Here is a 20,253-nt window from a genome sequence, read left to right as displayed (position 1 = left end):
AAATGCTTGGAAAGGTTTCGGTTTTGAGGGGTGGGGGGAAGTGATTGCAACTTGGGGGGGTAGGAAGGGCAGTCATCAAATGTGTGCACACAAAGAGAGAGAGAGAGAGAGACCCCAAGGCCACGTAAGCAGCCCAGGGAGGGCGGAGGCCAGAGGCAGCCCTCCGGGCCCTGCTAACAGGCCAGCCCCGCTCTGCGGCCAGAGGTTGCTGGGAGCCGCAGAGCGGATTCCAAGAGGAGCGCGCAGGGAGAATTCGGCGTCCTGGGCTGCCCTGCGCCCTGGGAAGAACAGGACATGCTGCGGCCCCAGCTCACGCTCCCCCGCCGGGCAGGAAATTAACGGTTACGAGCGGCCGGCCTAGAAAAACAGGGCCTCAATTTAAAGCAGGGAGTTAGCTAGGTGGAGAGGCAGCTGGAGGCAAGCAGGACTCTGCAAGGCCAAGACGCCGCTGTTTTCCCAGACCAGGCGGGGAGAGCAACAGGGAGCAGTGACTTGAGAAGCAAAATCCAGATGTCGGAGCAGCCGACGCAAGGAGCCTTCGAAGCTTTCAGACAAGGGACCTTCCTTTCACCCAGATGTGCATTTCTTCATTTTCTGTTGTCTGTCTGTATTGTTACCAGAACAATAAAGATCAGCCTTGCTTTCACTGCCTGCGCTCATTCGTCTCCGACCGATAAACTTGGGGGACTCTTGAGTCCTTTTAGATGGGGAGTTCGGCCATTAAAAAAAGGCACTGCCTATTTTCTGGTGACAGTATAAACACCAGAGGCCTACGCCTACAGGCCGATATGGATAGGTATAACCCAGGCTCAGGTTTCTGCAGACACGTAACCTCGCTAGATGGGACGCGGGTGGCGCTGTGGGTTAAGCCGCTGAGCCTAGGACTTGCTGATCAGAATGTCGGCAGTTCAAATCCCCGCGACAGGGTGAGCTCCCGTTGCTCGGTCCCTGCTCCTGCCAACCTAGCAGTTTGAAAGCACATCAAAGTGCAAGTAGACAAATAGGTACCACTCCGGCGGGAAGGTAAACAGCGTTTCCGTGCGCTGCTCTGGTTCGCCAGAAGCGGCTCAGTCATGCTGGCCACATGACCCGGAAGCTGTACGCCAGCTCCCTCGGCCAGTAAAGCGAGATGAGCGCAGCAGCCCCAGAGTCGGCCATGACTGGACCTAATGGTCAGGGGTCCCTTTACCTTTAACCTCGCTAGACCTTATAATGTAGTAGTTTTTCAAAAATGAAATAGCATTCCACATCTGTATGATGCTCTTCCTCCAAGGAGCATGGGGCGGTCCCCTTTTATCCTCCTAACAGCCCTGGAACGTAGGCCAAGCCGGAGCAAGCTTCAAACCAAACCTCTCTAGCTGTGCATCTATTAGACAACTCCCGCCAGATATAACCCTCTTCCTACACCCCAGCTAAAATCTCCACCTGCCCTCCATTTGCCCTGCAGTGGGACTTGAGGACTCCCCTTTAAAAAAAGAAAAAAAAGAATCCTGAGAACTTAGTTTATGAAGGGTGCCGGGAACTAGGGTGCCGTGACAGGGTAAACTACAGTTTCCAGGATTGTTTTTCATAGGGAAAAAGCCATGTGCTTTAAACATGTGGTGTGCACAGAGTCAACAATTTTTTTTTATTTCCCATCAACCCTAAAAGGCAAACACAATTTCATACTGGAATAAGAAGCACAGTGGTACCTCAGATGAAGTACTTAATTCGTTCCGGAGGTCCATTCTTAACCTGAAACCATTCTTGACCTGAAGCACCACTTTAGCTAATGGAGCCTCCTGCTGCTGCCGCGCCGCGGGAGCACGATTTCTGTTCTCATCCTGAAGCAAAGTTCTTAACCTGAGGTACTATTTCTGGGTTAGCGGAGTCTGTGACCTGAAGCGTATGTAACCCGAGGTACCACTGTACGTAAAAAGTGAGTGGGGAAAACTTTTCCCCCAGACTTTTACCGCATTCAAGCTCTGAGTTTAATTTCACAACTGCCTTTAAGTTCCCTTTTGTTTTTAAGCACTCACAAATCATTTTTTGCCCTTTGTACCAGTTCTGGGAGAACCTCGTAAAACAAAAAGAAAGCACAATCAAGTTTCTCTCCCCACACCGCCCTCTTTTCAAAAAGACTCCGTTCTTATGGGACTTTGCAAAGAATTCCCTTATATATATATTTTCAAGTTTTGCAGCTTGCAGTTTTTGAGGGGGGGTGGAGGAGGCAGTAAAATAAACACCCCCAAAATGAAGGAGAAGGGGAGTCCAAAGATGGGCAGTTACAGTGTGTATTGGTGTGATCCGGGTAAAAGACTGTGACCATTTGCCACCACTGCCCTTTTGCTAAACAAAGCCAGGCCTCAGTGAGTGGTGCTTAATTCACCAACTTGAATTAGCCAGGCTGGAATTCCAAAGGGATTCCCACCCACTTCCTTCTGCCACTACAAGCAGGCATTCCTGGACTTGGACTCACAGAGGCTGGAGGTAGCTGAGCATCCTGGGAACAAGATCTGCATCCAACACAGGCAGGAGCTCCAGAAGGATAGGGTGCAGGGGGAGGGAGCCAGCCACCCCTCCTATTGAGAATGGTACGTTCCCAGACTCTGGTACACTGCCCTCACCCTGGAGGTTCCACTTAGCTCTCCTGGACAACAGCAGGAGAGAGAGATTAGTGACCTGTCAGTGATTTTCAACTAAGTTTTACTCGGTTTTGTTATAGGAATTATAAGGTCTCAAATAAAGTCGTACAGTCATACCTCGGGTTGAATGTGCTTCGGGATGAGCGCGTTCGAGTTGCTCAAAATTACGTCATGCGCATGCGCAGAAGCATCAAAACATGGCCCACGCACGTGCAGACACACGGACACGGGTTACATTTGCTTCTAGATGCGAACGGGGCTCCGTAACGGATCCCGTTTGCATCTAGAGGTACCACTGTACCTCAGAAGTCTAACAGAATCCATTCCAGATGTCTGTTCGACTTCCAAAATGTTCGACTTCCAAAGCGCAGCTTCTGATTGGCTGCAGGAAGCTCCTGCAGCCAATCGGAAGCCGTGGAAGCCCCGCCGGATGTTCGGCTTCCGAAAGAACATTCGAAAACCGGAACACTCACTTCCGGGTTTTTGATTGACTCCCAGGGCGTTCAGGAGCAGAGGTACGACAGTATAGAATAAATGTTGATAATTGCACAAAGTAAAGACACATTCATAAGTATAAAAGCCACATCTCTAAAATAGCACGGGAGAGCAATCCAAAAACCATCTTGGCTCTCTTAAAGACTCTAAATATTTCCTCTGTCTCCTTAGTCCTCCTTGCCTGAGAACAGGTAGGCAGATAGCAATCAGGGGAAGCTCCTGAAGGGATTCCTTTCCTATATCTATGAACCTCCTTTGTATTGTCATTGTTTGCCCAGATGCTCTGCATTGAGGGATGTCTGCTGGCATCCTGATTGTCTTATCAAATGCTAATGTTTTGTGTAAACTGTGTCTGGAGTGCTATAGCACACCTTGGCCTGCCTGAGCCACAGCAACCCCACTTTATGTGAGATGTAATTTCAGGCTGTAGAGAGGACGTCCTGCTTCTCCACGACAAAATGGAAACCCTTAAAAGAGATGTTTCTTCTGGGCTCTGGGTCTCTCTTGCCTCCTTACCAGGAGGGGAGGGAGCTCTGTTGCAACAGAAAAATAAAGATCTGCCTTGCTTTCACTGCCTCCTGCCTCCATCCATTCATCTCTGACAGATCATGGACTTAGGGGGCTCAGTCCCTTGGGGAGTTGGGCAGCAAAAGCCAACCACCCTTATTTTTCTATATCAGTTTTCAACCAGTGTCCTGTGGCACCCTGGGGTGCCTGGAATGATGGTCAGGGGCGCCACAGGCAACACTGGCCTCAGTCCCTCTTTCCGTCTTGTTTATCTGCCTCCCAAAGGCTTGCACAGCTGTTTGTTACAGCAGCCCTGTCTACAAGCTCCCCAGGTGAATGGTGCCTCTGGGCCTGGCCACGGGGTGCTTCTCAGGCCCCCATGGGGCAGTGTGAGGAGGCACCCCTCTTTGGGGCAGGGGAGGAAGCTCAGAGACCAGGGGCGGCACCTGTAGCTGCCCAGAGGACTCCCAAGGAGAGGGGAGAGGAGGAAGAGGGAACACACAAGGGAGGGTGTTTGAAAAAGGGTGAGGGGCTGCCAGCTCTGTAGGCAAAGAGTGACACAACTGGGCTCCTGAGCCCCACAGGGGTGCTGCAGAAAGAATGCAGTTGGTCCAGGGGGCCGTGGACCCAAAAAGGTTGAAAACCTCTGATTAGAGCAGGGGTCAGCAAACTTTTTCAGCAGGGGCTGGGTCCACTGTCCCTCAGACCTTGTGGGGGGGCCGGATTATATTTTGAAAAAAATAATAATGAATGAATTCCTTTGCCCCACAAATATCCCAGAGATGCATTTTAAATAAAAGGAACACATTCTATTCATGTAAAAACATGCTGATTCCTGGATTGTCCGCAGGCCAGATTTAGAAGGTGATTGGGCCGGATCCAGCCCCCGGGCCTTAGTTTGCCTACCCATGGAGCAGAGCAAACACCCCGCTGAAATTAATGAAACTGACAGGGCCAGTGTGCCCCCCCCCCACTTAAAGAGCACAGGGCGAGTACTTGGAAGATCAGGGTTCGAATCCTCCACTCAACCACGAACCCCTCTGAATGATCTTGGGCCAGTCCCTGTCTCTCGGTCTTATATTAAAACAATATTATTTTTTTATTTTAAAAAATCATTTAACATATTGATGATAAAAACCATTCTCCCCCTCCTGGAATAGACTAAAAAGCCCAAACCCTACAAAAATTCTATACTCCACCCCACTAGCAGTACGGGGAGGGGAAGTGTTTCAGGAACTTAACCCACCCGCATTCCCATCTGCAGGGAGACACCCCCCAGAAGCGAAGGCGGCCTGCCACAACCCACATTTCCTCCTCCCCACCCAAAGGGGGCGGCTGCAACCTGGAGCCCTTGATTCAAGGTGAACGGGAGACAAAAGAGGCATTCAAACCAGCCAACCCGAGGAGGGTGGCACCCAGCCAGCACCTTGCCCTGTGCCAGCCGAGGCAGCGGCAGGCAGGATCCGGGAGGCAGATTGTGCAGGTGTGCCAGTCGGCCTTCCCTTCGCCAGCTAGCTGGGTGAACAGGTGAGCCCCAAGCAAAGAGGAGGGAGGGAGGGAGAACCAAACAGGTAAAGACTCAGAACTCCTTATCTTCCACCCCACCTGGCTGAAAAGGGGCTTAAGCTGATCTCTCCCTTGCAGGTTGGCCTTGTTACCTGGCCAGGTAGGGAGGAGAGAGAAGGGCTGTGCTTCAGTGCTGGAGCATCTGCGTTGCATCATAATAATAATAATAATAATAATAATAATAATAATAATAATAATAATACTGTAGACAGTCCCCGTTTTGATCCCCAGCAAGTCCAGGTAGGGCCCTTGCTCGAAGTCCTGGATAGATGCTGCCAGCCTGTGTTGACAGTGCTGAGCTAGATGGACCAATGGTGTGAACCAGTAAAGGGGCACAGCTTTGTAGTGTAGAGCATCTATCTGTCTTACATGCATAAAGTCCCGGGTTAAATCCCTGGCAACTCCAAGTATCTGCTGCCAGTCAGTGCAGACAACACTGAGCTAGATGGGCCAACAGATGGCCGAGTATCTGCTTAGCATATAGAAGGATCCCTGGTTCCATTCCCAACGGCATGTCTAGGTAGGGCTAGGAATGTCCCCTGCCTGACACCCTGGAGAGCTGCTGCTGCTGCCTCTGCCGGTCAGAGTCAGCGATGCTGTGCCAGATGTACCAATCATCCCGAATCTGCCGAGGACTGCAGCTGCGCACCAGCCCTTTTCCTTTTTCCACCCACCCTTTGCTGGAGCACACACAATCCCCTCCATGCCCAGCCCTCAGGAATGCATTGGCAGGGGGAAAAAGTTATAGGGGGAATCTTGCTGGTATTTGGAGGGGGGCATGGATGGAGGCGGCAGTGGGGCAGAGGAATGCAAGCACAGGATGGGTAAAGACGGGCAGAGAGGTGGGGAGGGGAGGGAACCTGGCTGAAGGGCAGGAGAGGAGAGAGAAGGAAGAGAAAGGGAGAAAGGGAAAAATAGAGAAGAGTTTTCTCCTTATATGGGCTAATCCCCTCTTAGCCTGAGTGAAGAAATCAGACCAGCCTCCAGTCTCCAAAAGTTCAGAGAGCAGGATCAAAATAACAAGGGAGAGACCTCCAAGCCCCCCACCAGTGGGGCAGGGGAATTCTAACCCTCTGCAATTTCATCATCGGGCTGGATATCAAAAAAATAAAATAAAATAAACCCACACAGATCAATAACAATGTTGTTCGGCTGTTATTTTACAACAAATAAATCATTTCCACTGCAAAACAATAACATCCTTGACTTCACGTTGTCCACTACTGCAACAGTTGTACTGTGAATCTGTTTAAACCTTTGTTGCCTGCATATTTTGAAAATCTGTGAATAAAAATATTTGCTGAAAAGTAATTTCTGATGGTGCACTTTTAACCAAGTCTTTTTTAGAACCAGGTAGACACCACCTTGAGCTCACTGGCGGAAAGGCGAGATCTAAATGTAGTAAACAATGTTATCTGTGGGTTAAAGGAGGGCAGCTTCTGAACTCGCCTCCCGGGTCACCCCAACTGCGACTGAGAACAGGTAGAGCTAATTGTCAAATATTGTAAAAATATTCCACGAAGCTGCTTTGAAGGAACTGGCTTACAGCTTTCAAAACTGGCTTTTTGCTTTTTAAATAGACACAGCTACGTGTTATTTCAGTTTAATTTTCCTCTTCTTCTTTCTTATTAATTTTGCAACTGCAGGCAGATCTGGGCTTTTGAGCCAAGAGGGAAAGCGTTCTCATTTACATCCTCTCTAACATTGTTTAAAAAGGTAAATTAAATTAATATACTGTCTTGCTTTTTAAACTTTGCACAAAATTGTTGGCACACTATAAATTGAGTCATAATAATCCTTAGATTAACAGCTACATTTTTAAAAGGCAATTTCATTGTTTCCACACTAAAGAGTTGTAACTATTTACTTTCGGAGCTAACATAAGTATCAGATTGGTTGATGATTAAAGTTTTTTGTTGAGCTGAGGTAATGCTTTAAAACTACCCGACCAAATCTTTGACCCGCAGAACACGGAAGACCTATGAGAAGGTTATCGAAAGCCTGTTTTCAGAGACAGAGAGACTAAGAGCACCATTTTTCCTCACAACAACCCTGAGAGGTAGGCTAGGGTGAGAAAAAGAAATACTGAATTGCTGCTCAGCACATACCTTACAGGCCACAGAACCCAGCAAGGATTGGAGCAGAGATTTCCCCATAGGCAAACCCAACACACTAAACCAGAATTAAAGGGTGCTGGAGATTTAGAGGGAAACAAGTCTGAGGAACTACAAGACGATTTTTGGCAAAACCTCCATGCCATTCCAGGCAACAATTGGTTCTTGACCCTTCCTTCACTGAAAACAACAGCTAACCCATATGACAGTCAAGTACTGTAGAGACAGAGGCTGAACAACAGAGCTCCTTCTTAATGAGGACTAGAACCACAGTTTTCCATCTTTAAACCAAAAACTGAATCAAGTACTGTATCACATTCCATTATACTATTTCGGCAACAGAATCTGGGTTCAAGGCTGGCCTGGAACAGATGGGAAGATCTGGGGAAGCTGGTCTGTTTGCTATGCATCTGGGCACCTCTTAAGGTGCCTGGATAGCTCATTTGGTTAGAGTGTGGTGCTGATCACACCAAGGTTGCAGGTTTGATCCCCGTATGGGACAGCTGCATATTCCTGACTTGCAGGGGGTTGGACTAGAATTCAGGCAAACTCAGCCCTCCAGATATTTTTGGCCTACAACTCCCATGATCCCTAGCTAGCAGGAACAGTGATTAGGGATGATGGGAATTGTAGTCCCAAAAAACATCTGGAGGGCCGAGTTTGCCTATGCCTGGACTAGATGATTCTCAGGGTATCCCTTCGAACTTTATGATTCTATGATATCGTAAAGGGGAAAAAATTTGCACAGTAGTTCCCAAGTCTGAAGGAGCAGGTCTTAAATCTACGCTTTACAACAAGCAGATGTAATTTTGAATCAGTCACTGGTTTCAAAGCCACAGTTTTTTTTGTTTTGTCTTTTGAAATACCCAAAAGACAACCAGCTATGAGGCTGCTAATCAAGACATAAGAGCAACCAGGTAGGTTAGCAAACCCAGGCATGTGATTCCGCAATTCTGCTTCCTGTGTGCTCATCCAAACAGAACGAGGGCCCTCTGGAGCAGGCTTCAAGAGATGGGAAGGCCTGGAGAAAAACCAGAAAAATTGGGGGCGGGGTTTTCCCTATTTTTCTGGGGGCTTTTCCAGGCCTTCCCATCTCTAGGCTTTACATTTTCAAAAATAGACCCTGTCAGGGAGAGGGAGGGTGGGATATTTAAAATGCAGTCAAAACCAACAATACACGATTGCTAGACAGGTGCAGGGTAAGAGCTGATGCTCACAGAGTTTTCCTGTAAGTTTGCTAGAGAGAACTCTGTGAGAAGCACTCTCACTGTGTCCTGACAGGGAGAGGGCATAGCTATATTGCGTTTTTCAGTTTATTTGTTGTTGCGACCATCGTGGCTATTTCAACCACCACTACAGAGAAATATGCCTTCTCTTCATACGATACAGAATGCACATAGATACACCATTAAAAGACAGTGCATAGCTATACAGTGCTACCTCAGAAGTCAAATGGAATCCGTTCCGGAAGTGTTCAGAAACCAAGGAGCAGCTTCCGATTGGCTGCAGGAAGCTCCTGCAGCCAATCGGAAGCCGCATCGGACGTTCAGGTTCCAAAGAACGTTCACAAGCCCAAACACTCGCTTTGTGGCATTCGGAAGTCAAAACATTTGAATCGCTTGGGATCCAAAGTACGACTGTGTGTATATATTCTGGGTTGCTGATGAGTTGAAGAGAACAAAAAGCAATAAATTAAAATTAAAATCTAAGCTTCTTTTTAAGCTGCAAAGGGATACCACTCCTCACAAATGTGAGGATCATATCTAATATATATATCCTAGCATCTATTCACATCCCTATAGGGAGTCTCCACCACATGGCAGCCTGCTGGCACCAAGCCCATCATCTCATTCTGCAAATGATATTGTGTGCCTGCCGCGAAGGGCACAGAGGAGCAGGTGGCCAGCACCAGGTCCCAGACACACCTCTCTGCCTGACTTCCTGAAAAAGCAGCCGCCCCAGTGCACCTGTTCTCATTCTCCAGCCAAGCACACACAGCCTCAGAGCTATCAGCTTAGGGAAACATCCCTGCTGGGTCATGTCACTGGAACATCTCCTCCAGGATGTTCCCACACCTACCTGGAGACGCGAAGGACTGAAGCAGGGATCTTCTATACGCAAGCCAGATGCTGTACGGCTTAGGCCCAGTTTAAATCTATCTCCTTAAGTTAACCCATTTATTTACGGATTCATAATATAGCAAGGTGGACTCCGATGTACCGATAAAATCGGCAAAACATACAGCGATCGGTAAAGCCATAAACAACCATCATTAACAAACCAAAGACTGATTCGATTAAGAGAAAAGATCACATTGCAAAGTCTGGTCTAAACAACAACCAAGTTTTCAAAAGTCATGTGATGGTTCCTGCTGAACCTCTAGTGGCAGGGAGTTCCACAGGGCAAGGCCTGCCACAGGCTCAGTCCCCAGAGAAGGGCAGCCAAACCTCAGGGGCCACGTGGGGGAGCAGTGAAAGGGTCCCATCAGAGGATCTCGGCGACAGAGGTGGAGCATAAGGAATCAGGTCTCTAAGGGACTTTGGGCTCAAGCTATTTAGGGCTTTGTGAATTAGCACAGGTACCTTGAACGTGGCCCAGCAGCAAATCAGCAACCAGGGACACTCTCTCAGCCACAGAGGAACAGGTTGCCAGGAATAGGATCCTATGATGTCTAGGCTTGAATGCGGGGACCCTGTTTGAAAGGCTGGTGCTGTTTCACAGATCTACATCCTTTACCCTCAAAAGAAATTAGGATTCTAGTCCTTATGGTTCTAAAAAGAAAGAGCTGGACTGAATGAGATGCTGCATATTATTTTCCTTTCTGTAGCACTTTATATTTTAAAGAACAGATCTCAAAGCGGCTGACGACACATTGAAACATCAAATATAACAATCCAGACTAAAACAAAGGAAAATATTTCAGATCCTTCTCTAAGTGACATTCTGCTTTCCCTAGTTGCCAGCCTGGCATCCAGAGATCTCCACACGGTCGCAGTTGGACCCATGCCAGTCGCAAAATGCGCCAGGCACTTGGCTAATTTCAAACTCTGCCTCCAGCCTCTTAGGAAAAAACAGGTCTTGATCTTGCCTCTGATTGTCCGTCCTCATCACCTCACCTCAAAGAAGATATTGCAGAGCTGGAAAACGTTGAGAAAAGGGCAACCAAAATGATCAAAGAGGGGGAGCGACTCCCAGACAAAAAAAGGTTGCAGCGTTTTGGACTTTTTTAGTTTGGAAAAAAACGGCGAATAAGAAGAGAAGTTTATACACAATTATGCATGGCGTGCAGAGTGGATATAAAAAAGGTTTTCTCCTGCCCTCGTTAACGCTAGAACTGGTAGAGACATCCAGTGAAGCTGGATATTCTGGATTGATAAAAGAAAGTCCTCCTTCACACAGCACAGAGACTGTGGAACTCCCTCCCACAGGAGACAGTGATGGCCACCAACTTGAATGGCTTTAAAGGGGGTTTTGACAGTCAGTTTTGCCATCTCGGCATAGTCCATCAGCTTGGTTTGCCATTCTTCTCTGAGCAGGGACTTTATCTTTTTTCCATCTCCGGGCTAGTAGCATCTGGGCGGCTGTTGCTCCGTATATGAAAAACTGACTGGAAAACTCAGAACCCAAGGGGACAAAAACTTTATAAAAGAATGGGGGAAATGTATAAGTTACTTAGGAGACCACTGCAAGCAGGTGGAAACAAAAGGATTGCAGTGTAAAAATTACCATGGTTTGATATAAAAATTGGAGTATGGTTGAATATGCAGTAGTAAAACGAGACCCCATGGAGAGGATTGGGGGGGGGGGAGTCCCAAGATTCAGATCTATTTATATTGATATTTTTTTTATTTAAAAAAAATCTGTTTATTTGAACTTTGCATTTGTAAAACCAATAAAAATGATTTCAACAAAACAAAAGAGGTTTTGACAAATCCATGAAGGCTATCAAGCCACAATGGCTATGCTGTCTCCATAGCTGGAAGCAGTAATGCTTTCGAAGACCGGTTTGCTGGAAACAGCAGGATCTGGCTCAGATATTGCTTGCTGGTTTCCCACAGGTATCTTGGTGGGTCACTGTGAGCAGAAAATCCTGGACCAAAAGGGCCATTTGGCTTGATGCAGCAGGTTTGTCTTATATACGGCCGACTCTTGAGTAAACTTGTGCAGAAGGAAGGCTTGCAAAGCTAGGGACGTGGCCTGAGAATCACATATCTTCTGGTCAATGGACAGAGCAATTTTCCTTGAATCAGCACCTGGGCATTTTCTTTGCACCATCCCAGAAGGTAGCACGTTTGCCCAATGGGAGAAGACAGCTGAGAATTCGCACAGGTCCTGATCACAGTGCGTTCCCAGCTTGAGGCAAACTAATCTTGTTGTGGCAGGAATGGGGGGGGGGCAAGGGGGAGTTGCTGGTTAACCGAAACCTGGCATTATATGCACGTCACCAAGTTTTTAAGGGGCCTCTAGGCCAAAGCTTCTTTGGCACTCGGGCTGAAGGATAAATCATGCTAGCAGGTTGTGTTTTTAAGCATCTCACAGAACAGGCTTTTTTTGCCCGTGAAGCCGGTATTTGCCACGACGTAGCAGCAAAACGGACAAACAGAACGACGCTTGTGCAAACCAATAGAAGGACGGGAGATAGCAGAAAACACAAGGACACGGTGTGCCGGTCACCTGCCTCTGGCAAACCGGCGACCAGAGCAAAAACAGCCCCAGGTGCTCAGAGGAGGCGATGGGACGAAGCGTACCTCAAGGCAGGAAAAGGATTGCGTGAACTTTGAGACGGCACGATTTGGCAGCTCAAGTGTCCCCAAGTGCCTTGTAAATAGTTGACATTTAGAGCATTGTACTAGGCCCTGGGAGAACAGGGTTCGAATCCCCACTCAGTCAGGAAGTTCATTGGGCGACCTTGGGCCAGCCACTGTCTCTCAGAATAACCTGCCGGTACATAGAAGGGCTGTTGTGACGATAAAAATGGAGAGGTGAAGAATCATGTTCACCACCTTGAGCTCCTTGTTTGAAAGGTGGGATATAAACATAGAAATAGTAGTAGTAGTAGTAGTAGTAGTAGTAGTGGATAATAATAATACAATGATCCTATAAGGTAAAGGTAAAGGTACCCCTGCCCGTACGGGCCAGTCTTGCCAGACTCTAGGGTTGTGCGCTCATCTCACTCTAGAGGCCGGGAGCCAGCGCTGTCCGCAGACACTTCCAGGTCACGTGGCCAGCGTGACGAAGCTGCATCTGGCGAGCCAGTGCAGCACACGGAACGCCGTTTACCTTCCCGCTGGTAAGCGGCCCCTATTTATCTACTTGCACTTAAGGGTGCTTTCGAACTGCTAGATTGGCAGGCGCTGGGACCGAACGACGGGAGCGCACCCCGCTGCGGGGATTTGAACCGCCGACCTTGCGATCGGCAAGTCCTAGGCGCTGAGGTTTTACCCACAGCGCCACCTGCGTCCCTTATCCTATAAGGTAGGCTGCTGTTATTCTTCCCATATTCTTCCCTGAGACCTCCAGGTATAGGGCTGTACAGCAGTACCTTGGTTCTCGAACTTAATCCATTCTGGGAGTCCGTTTGACTCCCGAAACCATACAAAAACCAAAGTGCGGCTTTCAATTGGCTGCAGGAGCTTCCTGCACTTAAGCGGAAGTTGAGTCAGACATTCGGCTTCTGAAAAACGTTCACAAACCGGAACACTTACTCCAGGTTTGCGGTGTTCAGGAGCCGATCCGTTCGGGAGCCAAGCCGTTCAAGAACCAAGGTACCACTGTATATAAAGTCAATAAATAATAATAAAACAATACTAATATTACAGCTTGGACAGAGCTGTGAGGACAAAGGGCTACTATCTCCAGGACAGATGACGTGAGATTTGAAGCTGGGGTTCACAGCTCACGCTCAGCCCTGACACTACTTGCAGTACGTTCTGAGGGGGTACAAGACGGAGCCATAGAACCCAGTTGGCGACAGGTTTGTGGGGGCTGCAAAGGGAACGTCTATTGCAAGGAACATCAACATGCAGCTGCTTGGGGAGGTAGCCTCCAACCATACCATTAAACCCAGAATAACTGCTCTTCAGCTACATTACACTATTCATTGAGGAAACAGCTCAGTTGGTTAGAGCGTGGTGCTGATAATGCCAAGGTCACAAGTTTGATCCCCGTATGGGACAGCTACATATTCCTGCATTGCAGGGATTGGGCTAGATGACCCACAGGGTCCCTTCCAACTCTACGATTCTAGGATTCATTCAAAGCAGTTTAGAATGGCTTCCCCCAAAGAATTCTGGGAGCTGTAGTTTGTTAAGGGTGCTGAGTGGTCAGGAGACACACACCCCATTCCCCCTCACAGAACCACTCTGGGGACTGAAGCCGGACGACCTTCTGTATGCAAAGCAAGTGCTCCACTGAGCTCAAGCATCCAGCTCAGTGTTGTTTACACTGACTGGCAGCAGCTCTCCAGGGTGTCAGGCAGGGGGGTCTTTTCCGAGCCCTACCTCAAGGGGGAAAAAAGGGGGGACACGGGTGGCGCTGTGGGTAAAACCTCAGCGCCTAGAACTTGCCGATCGCATGGTCAGCGGTTTGAATCCCCGCGGCAGGGTGAGCTCCCGTCGTTCGGTCCCAGCTCCTGCCCACCTAGCAGTTCGAAAGCACCCTTAAGTACAAGTAGATAAATAGGTACCGCTTTATAGCAGGAAGGTAAACGGCGTTCCATGTACTGCTCTGGTGCCGGTTCACCGGAGCAGCGTCATCACGCTGGCCACGTGACCCGGAAGTGTCTGCAGACAGCGCTGGCTCTCGGCCTCTAGAGTGAGATGAGCGCACAACCCTAGAGTCTGGCAAGACTGGCCCGTACGGGCGGGGGTAACCTTTACCTTTACTTTACCTCAAGAGCAGGGGTCAGCAAACTTTTTCAGCTGTGGGCTGGTCCACCATCCCTCAGACTTTGTGGGGGGCCAGACCATATATATATTTGGGGGGGGGGGGGATGAACAAATCCCTATGCTCCACAAATAACCCAGAGATGCATTTTAAATAAAATCACACATTCTACTCATGTAAAAACACGCTGATTCCCGGACCTTCCACGGGCCGGATTTAGAAGGTGATTGGGCTGCATCCGGCCCCTGGTCCTTAGGTTGCCTACCCCTGCTCAAGATGCTATGGATTGAACCTTGGAGCTTCTGCATTCCACAAGGCAGATACTCTCCCACTAAGCTGCAGCATCTCCCAGGTCACTCAAACAAGGGACTTCCTCTCGCAGTGTTTCTCAAGCTTGGGTCCCCAAGGCGTCGTTGGGACTACACCTCCCATCATCCCAACTAGCAGCGGCAGTGTTTAGGGATGATGGGAGTTGTAATCCAGCAACAGCTGAGAAACACAGCTAGGCCAGTTCTTTTAGAACTAGCGCAGTAGCAAACAGCCCCTGCATCTCCCAGCCCACCCAACACCTCTCCAGGTGTCATGCTCAGCCCTGAAGAATCTCCAGACATCTCTTATCCAAAGGGGATGGGTGGGGAGATGGAGAGGTCCAACAGGGAGAAGTTTCTCCAGGAGAGAGAAAGAGAGAGAGATGTTCCAACCCCCTTCTCCAGCTCTGAATGATGTATATCCCCTCCTGGGCAGGGCAGGGCACTGGAAACGGAATTTGGCACAGTGAAAAAGAGAGAGGGAGGGGGAGAGAGAAGACGATCTGGAAGGCACACAAAGAGCCCTTGTAAAGCTCATCGGCTCATTTCGAGGCCAACAGCTCCAGGGACCAGGTGAGCCAAAATGGGCTCAGGGACGGCTCATTTTCAAAGGGCGCCGGGCACCCACTTGGTTTGGCAGGCAAAGGACACCTACAGAAGATGCAAAACTTTTACGAGAGGAAAGAACGTCACGTGCCGGCCATAAAACCAACGGATTCCTGTTGCCTAAGAAGGTTCCACTTCCCCAGCCGGGAAGAGCCCTCCTGGATCAGGCCAGAGGCCTGTTTAGTGCAGCATCCTGTTCTCACAGTGGCCCTTGCCAGATGCTCAAAGGTAAAGGGACCCCTGACCATTAGGTCCAGTCGTGGCCGACTCTGGGGTTGCAGCGCTCATCTCACTTTACTGGCCAAGGGAGCCGGTGTACGGCTTCTGGGTCACGTGGACAGCATGACTAAGCCGCTTCTGGTGAACCAGAGCAGTGCACGGAAACGCCGCTTACCTTCCCACCAGAGCGGTACCTATTGATCTACTTGCACTTTGACGTGCTTTTGAACTGCTAGGTTGTCAGGAGCAGGGACCGAGCAACGGGAGCTCACCCTGTCACAGGGATTCAAACCGCCGACCTTCTGATCGGCAAGTCCTAGGCTCTGTGGTTCAACCCACAGCGCCACCCACGTCCCAACCAGATGCTTACGAGATGCCTAAAAGCAGGATCTGAGCTGGTTTTCCCAGCAACTAGCATTCAGAGTCATCCTGCCTTTGGAAGCAGAACACAGCCATCATGGAGGCAGAACATAGCCTGGCAATGTTGTCAGACTACAACTCCCATCAGCCCCAGCCAAGAACAGCCATATGAAGCAGGGGTTGATGGGAACCACAGCCCAGCGATACAGCAAGTCCTCAACTTGCCCAAGGTTACATTTTGGGGATCACACTAAAAGCCAAAATCAGGTATAGTCGAAACACATTGAGATGAATAGAGGGAGGGACTGCCCAAGTTTACACACACACACACACACACACACACACCAGATGCATGTCCTTTTTACACCCCCTTTTTAATTATTATTTTTTTAAGTTGCCAAGCGTGTAAAGCTGAATGTGCGCAAGTTAAACGTGTGTTCGTTGTGGGATTACTGTATATAGAGGGCACCAGGCTGGAGCTGGGCTTACAAGAGTCCACGTTGCATTTCAGGTCTATTATTGGCAAGCTGAGTGACCTCGCCTGGTGGATTTCTAAACAGAGGTCAGGATTGGGCCCTTCCTTTGTGCATATTCGGAAGCATGGTGCACTCAATAAGCTCCCTTGGCAGGTGCAGAATTCTGCCCCTATGACATCAGCTGGGACTGATGGGAATTGCAGTCCAAAACATCTAGAGGACACCTGGTTGAGGCAGGCAGGCGTTGAGTTGCTTCTGGTCAGTGTAGGCAGTACTGGGCTAGATGGGATTGATGGACTGACTCAGCATACGATGGCCTCAAATTTTCACATGAGCTCATATATATGGGCCGCTACAAGCTCTGCAGAGAAGCCGGGCTCCTCCCTCCATCAGTTGTCACCTGGCAGCAATAGCCATTCCATCAGGATAAAGTAAGGAAGAAAGAGAAGGGATGCAGAGCCACTCCATTGATGCAACAGGGAAATCAGCACCTTTTTATGGCATCTCACCTTGAGCTTTTTCACTTCAGGTGGTCATGAGAACTTGTACCAGACTCTGCTTACTATTTCCTCTGCCCTCCCAGTCCATTTTCCTTTTGTGCCGTGTACTTTCAAGATTCTATGCCTGAAAGCAAGGTAAACCATCCTGCAAGGCTTCATTAAAGATTTTTAAAAGTAATAATATTGTAGTAATAATAATAATCAAGATTTATTGTATTCAGAAAAGATCCGCTGAACTATTGCCCATTCATTTTACTGGATCTACTACTCTGAGTATTACTTAGACTGGGGGCAATCCAGTCAGATGGGCGACATATAAATAATAAAATTATTCTTAGTAGTAGTAGTACTATTTTTCTCCCATTTCACGGTGGAAGAACATGTTATGGCCAACATTAGACAAGTCTAAGAACATAGATCCATCTAGCTCACTATTGTCTACACTAACTGGCAGCAGCTGGAACCTTTTGAATGCAAAGCAGATGCTCTCTCACTGAGCCAGAGACCTTCACTATACCTCATCAGACCACTGAGTCCATCTAGTTCAGTATTGTCTGCACTGACTGGCAGGACCTGTCCAGGGTTTCAGCCACAGGACGTTCCAAGCCCTACCTGGAGGGTTGGACCTGCGACTTTCTGCCTGCAAAGCAGTTGTTTCCAAACACTCTAGCCTGTGCATGGACAGAAGACTACCTGGGGGTCCCAAAACACACCACCTTGACTTCCATGGTGAAAGACAAATGCGCAGACACACTAAAAAAGTCTGTCGTTCTTGCATCAAAGATCTGCAGACCTTCCAGGCTCTGAGAAGCAAGAAGGGTGCTGGGTGGAGAAGGCACTCTTGAAAGCCCCCTGGCTTCACTCCGGACTCTAAGAGCACATGAAGAACAGTGCTGGATGAAGCCAATATCCCATCTAGTCCAGCATCCTGTTCTCACAGTGGCCAACCAGATGCCTGTGGGAAACCCAAAAGCCGGACTTGAGCGCATTTTGCCTTATCTTTAAACTAAAAAGTCCCAAACATTGAAACCTTTCCCCTTAGGGGAGTCACTCCACTCCCTTGATAATTTCAGCTGCCCCTTTCCAAGTTTTCAATACCCATTCTGAGATGAGGCAGCCAGAACCATACACAATGCTCCCAATGCATTTGCACCATAGATTCGTACAACTGTGTCATATCGGCAGTTTCATTCACTCCTAACAATCCCTAGTGTGGAATTGGTGCTCTGAACCCACAAGCAGCCAGCCATAGATAGCCAAAACTTTCTTATATCCTCTGAAGCAATCTGTGTGCACCTTCCACAGGGCAGGCATCCCGGGAGAAACTCACCAATTTCCGGAGCGCCCCCTCATCCATGCTTAAGAGCCTCTCCTCCGACATGTCCCCCGGTCAACGTCCAGCTTCCCACCTTCTGCCCCCCACCAAAGAAAAGACCCTCACAGTGGTCTCAAGGCGCCGCTTCCGTGTGCAAGCTCTGGGAGCGTGGCCCGCTCAGCATCCGAACAGCCGGCTCGGAGGAGGAATTCTGGAAGAGAACAAACCACAGCTGCGTTAGGTGGGGGGAGGCGGGAGAGGAGGGAAAGAGATAATAATTGGGAGGTCTTTCCCCCGGAGTCATTAAACAGGGTGTTGAAAGGCAAATAGAGTCAGGGCAGCCAGATTCACTGGCTGCTAATCCCTAAACTGGGAAAGGAGACCGTCTGAACGCCAGCCCTGGCTGAGAAGATCGTAGATCTCGCTTTCTCTCATACATACACACCGGCCAACTGGCTTCCAGGAAACTCTGATGAGTCCCTCAAGACACACAACCCCAGACCTAGAGAGAGAGAGAGAGAGAGAGAGACCTCTCCCCGTCTCTCAACTCCGTTTTCCAAGAGTTTGGCCAGGCAAGGAGCCTCAAGCAGAGTGCCAGAGTTTCTCAACTCATCAGGGAGAAAAGCTTTCCACCCAGCTCAGACGCATACCGATTCCAAAGCCTGTCAAAAAGGCAGCGGGCCAGCTAGCATCTTGCCCACCCAGATACCCAACATATTTTTTTGGGGGGGGGAGAAGGGCTGACTCAGGAAAATAAGCCTCGCGGAAGTCGGCACAACTGACTACTCACAAGAAATTGCTTCATTTTAATTGGGAGTGACAAAGAGCCAGGCAGCATACTTACCGGGCTGGTGTCATCACTGACACACACAGAGAGGTATTATATATATCCAGACCCACGCGGTAACACAGGGCTGATAAGAAATGAATGGAAACTGATTTGGACCAGGAGAAAGAGGCTTCAGGTGCCTACTCGCACATCAGACTCCCTTTGATATGTTGCATCCTCTCCACAAGCCTAACTCGCAGGTTTGTTGAGAGGATCGAGCAGGCTGACCCAGACATAGATTAGCCTGAGCTTTTTGGGGGGGTCAAAAGACCCCCCCAAAAAATATACAGTGTATATTGATTTAAGTCGTTATTTTAAAAAGTATCCGTGGGAAGGATGGGGGTATAGCCCACAGCAGTTTAACGTGCAGTTATGCAAGGTCCTTCATCCAGAGTGGAACAAGAAACTCAATAGTTTCGAGGTTCAATAGATCTAGAAATAGAAGGTCCACATTGTTATGGCACAATGACTATTAAAATAGTGAAAAAGCAAGGGAATGCTAACTTTTAAATCTTTCTGCAGCTCCCAGGTAAGTGCCAACTGATGTCTACACACACACTCCAGCAACGACCTGGTACTTCAGGGGCCCAAAACCAGGTGTCAGGAAAGGGCAGCAACACACGAAGTGAACAGCAAGTATAGGGGGGAGGTGTGGGATGAGAAATCCCATTTAATCCAGATTAAGGAATTTCATTGCACACGCACATCTCTTTAGTAGCGCTTAAATGTGTAGCCTTTCCTGAAACCGATGTCCAAGTTGCGCACCCATTTTCAGGATTACAGACGACAAACCAGACGCGCTGTCCAGATTTGGGACACACATCCTCTTCAATCCGGATCTACTAGCCTCACACATCCTCTGCAATCCGGATCTAGTCCACTGCGGTTCCCGAATCCAGTTAACACGTTGACTTCTCTTCCTCTCGATAAAGACCCGCTTTAGGTTGGCAACACACCCTTCCCAGTCCGGATTAGCCATTCACCTCCCCCCTCCGCTCACATTAATCCGGATTAACTATTTACTCCCTCCCCCCCGCCTCACACACAATCAAGAACAAGGCACGCACCTCGGCAGAACCGGCAGAGCCATGCAGGAGCCAAGCTCTGCCCCTATGCACTTTTCAAATCCCGATACAGATCCGCTCCCTCCGGCTCTCGAAGCACTTCTGAGCCAGCAACCCGCGCCGCGCCGCCAAATCCCAGCCTCCTCCTTCAAGGCCCCGCCCCGATTTTCTCGAAGGGACCAATCGCAGGGCGGATCTGGCTCCGATCGCTCGCGTAAGAGTTCTCTGCCTTGCGCTATTGGTTCAATTCAATTGGGTGGCCACGCCTTCCTATGCCTGTAAGCCCGCCTTCCCCGCTTGGCATGCTGGGGGTTGTAGTTCAAGGGGGCACCCCGGGATTGAGGACAAGACTGGCTTGAACGACGTTTTTTAAGAGAAATTGAAA

General features: G+C 49.0%; 1 protein-coding gene across 7 annotated transcripts in view; it reads right to left on the bottom strand.

The window, feature by feature from the left end:
* The window catches only part of SMTN (smoothelin), an 85,494-nt gene extending 65,486 nt beyond the window's left edge, over window positions 1-20,008 (bottom strand). For all 7 annotated transcript variants that reach the window (XM_028709064.2, XM_077920392.1, XM_077920396.1 and 4 more), the window contains exons 1-2: window positions 19,872-20,008; window positions 17,991-18,186 (exon numbers count right to left, since the gene is read on the bottom strand). In XM_028709064.2, the coding sequence (XP_028564897.2) occupies window positions 17,991-18,041 (51 nt within the window). In that variant the 5' untranslated portion in view covers window positions 18,042-18,186; window positions 19,872-20,008. The remainder of the gene's footprint in view (window positions 1-17,990; window positions 18,187-19,871) is intronic.
* Between the last annotated feature and the right edge of the window lie 245 nt (window positions 20,009-20,253).

The sequence above is a fragment of the Podarcis muralis genome, chromosome 16 (assembly GCF_964188315.1).
Source record: "Podarcis muralis chromosome 16, rPodMur119.hap1.1, whole genome shotgun sequence".
NCBI lineage: Eukaryota > Metazoa > Chordata > Lepidosauria > Squamata > Lacertidae > Podarcis > Podarcis muralis.
Note: the sequence above shows the minus strand (reverse complement) of the source record. Positions and strands in the feature narration are given on the sequence as shown.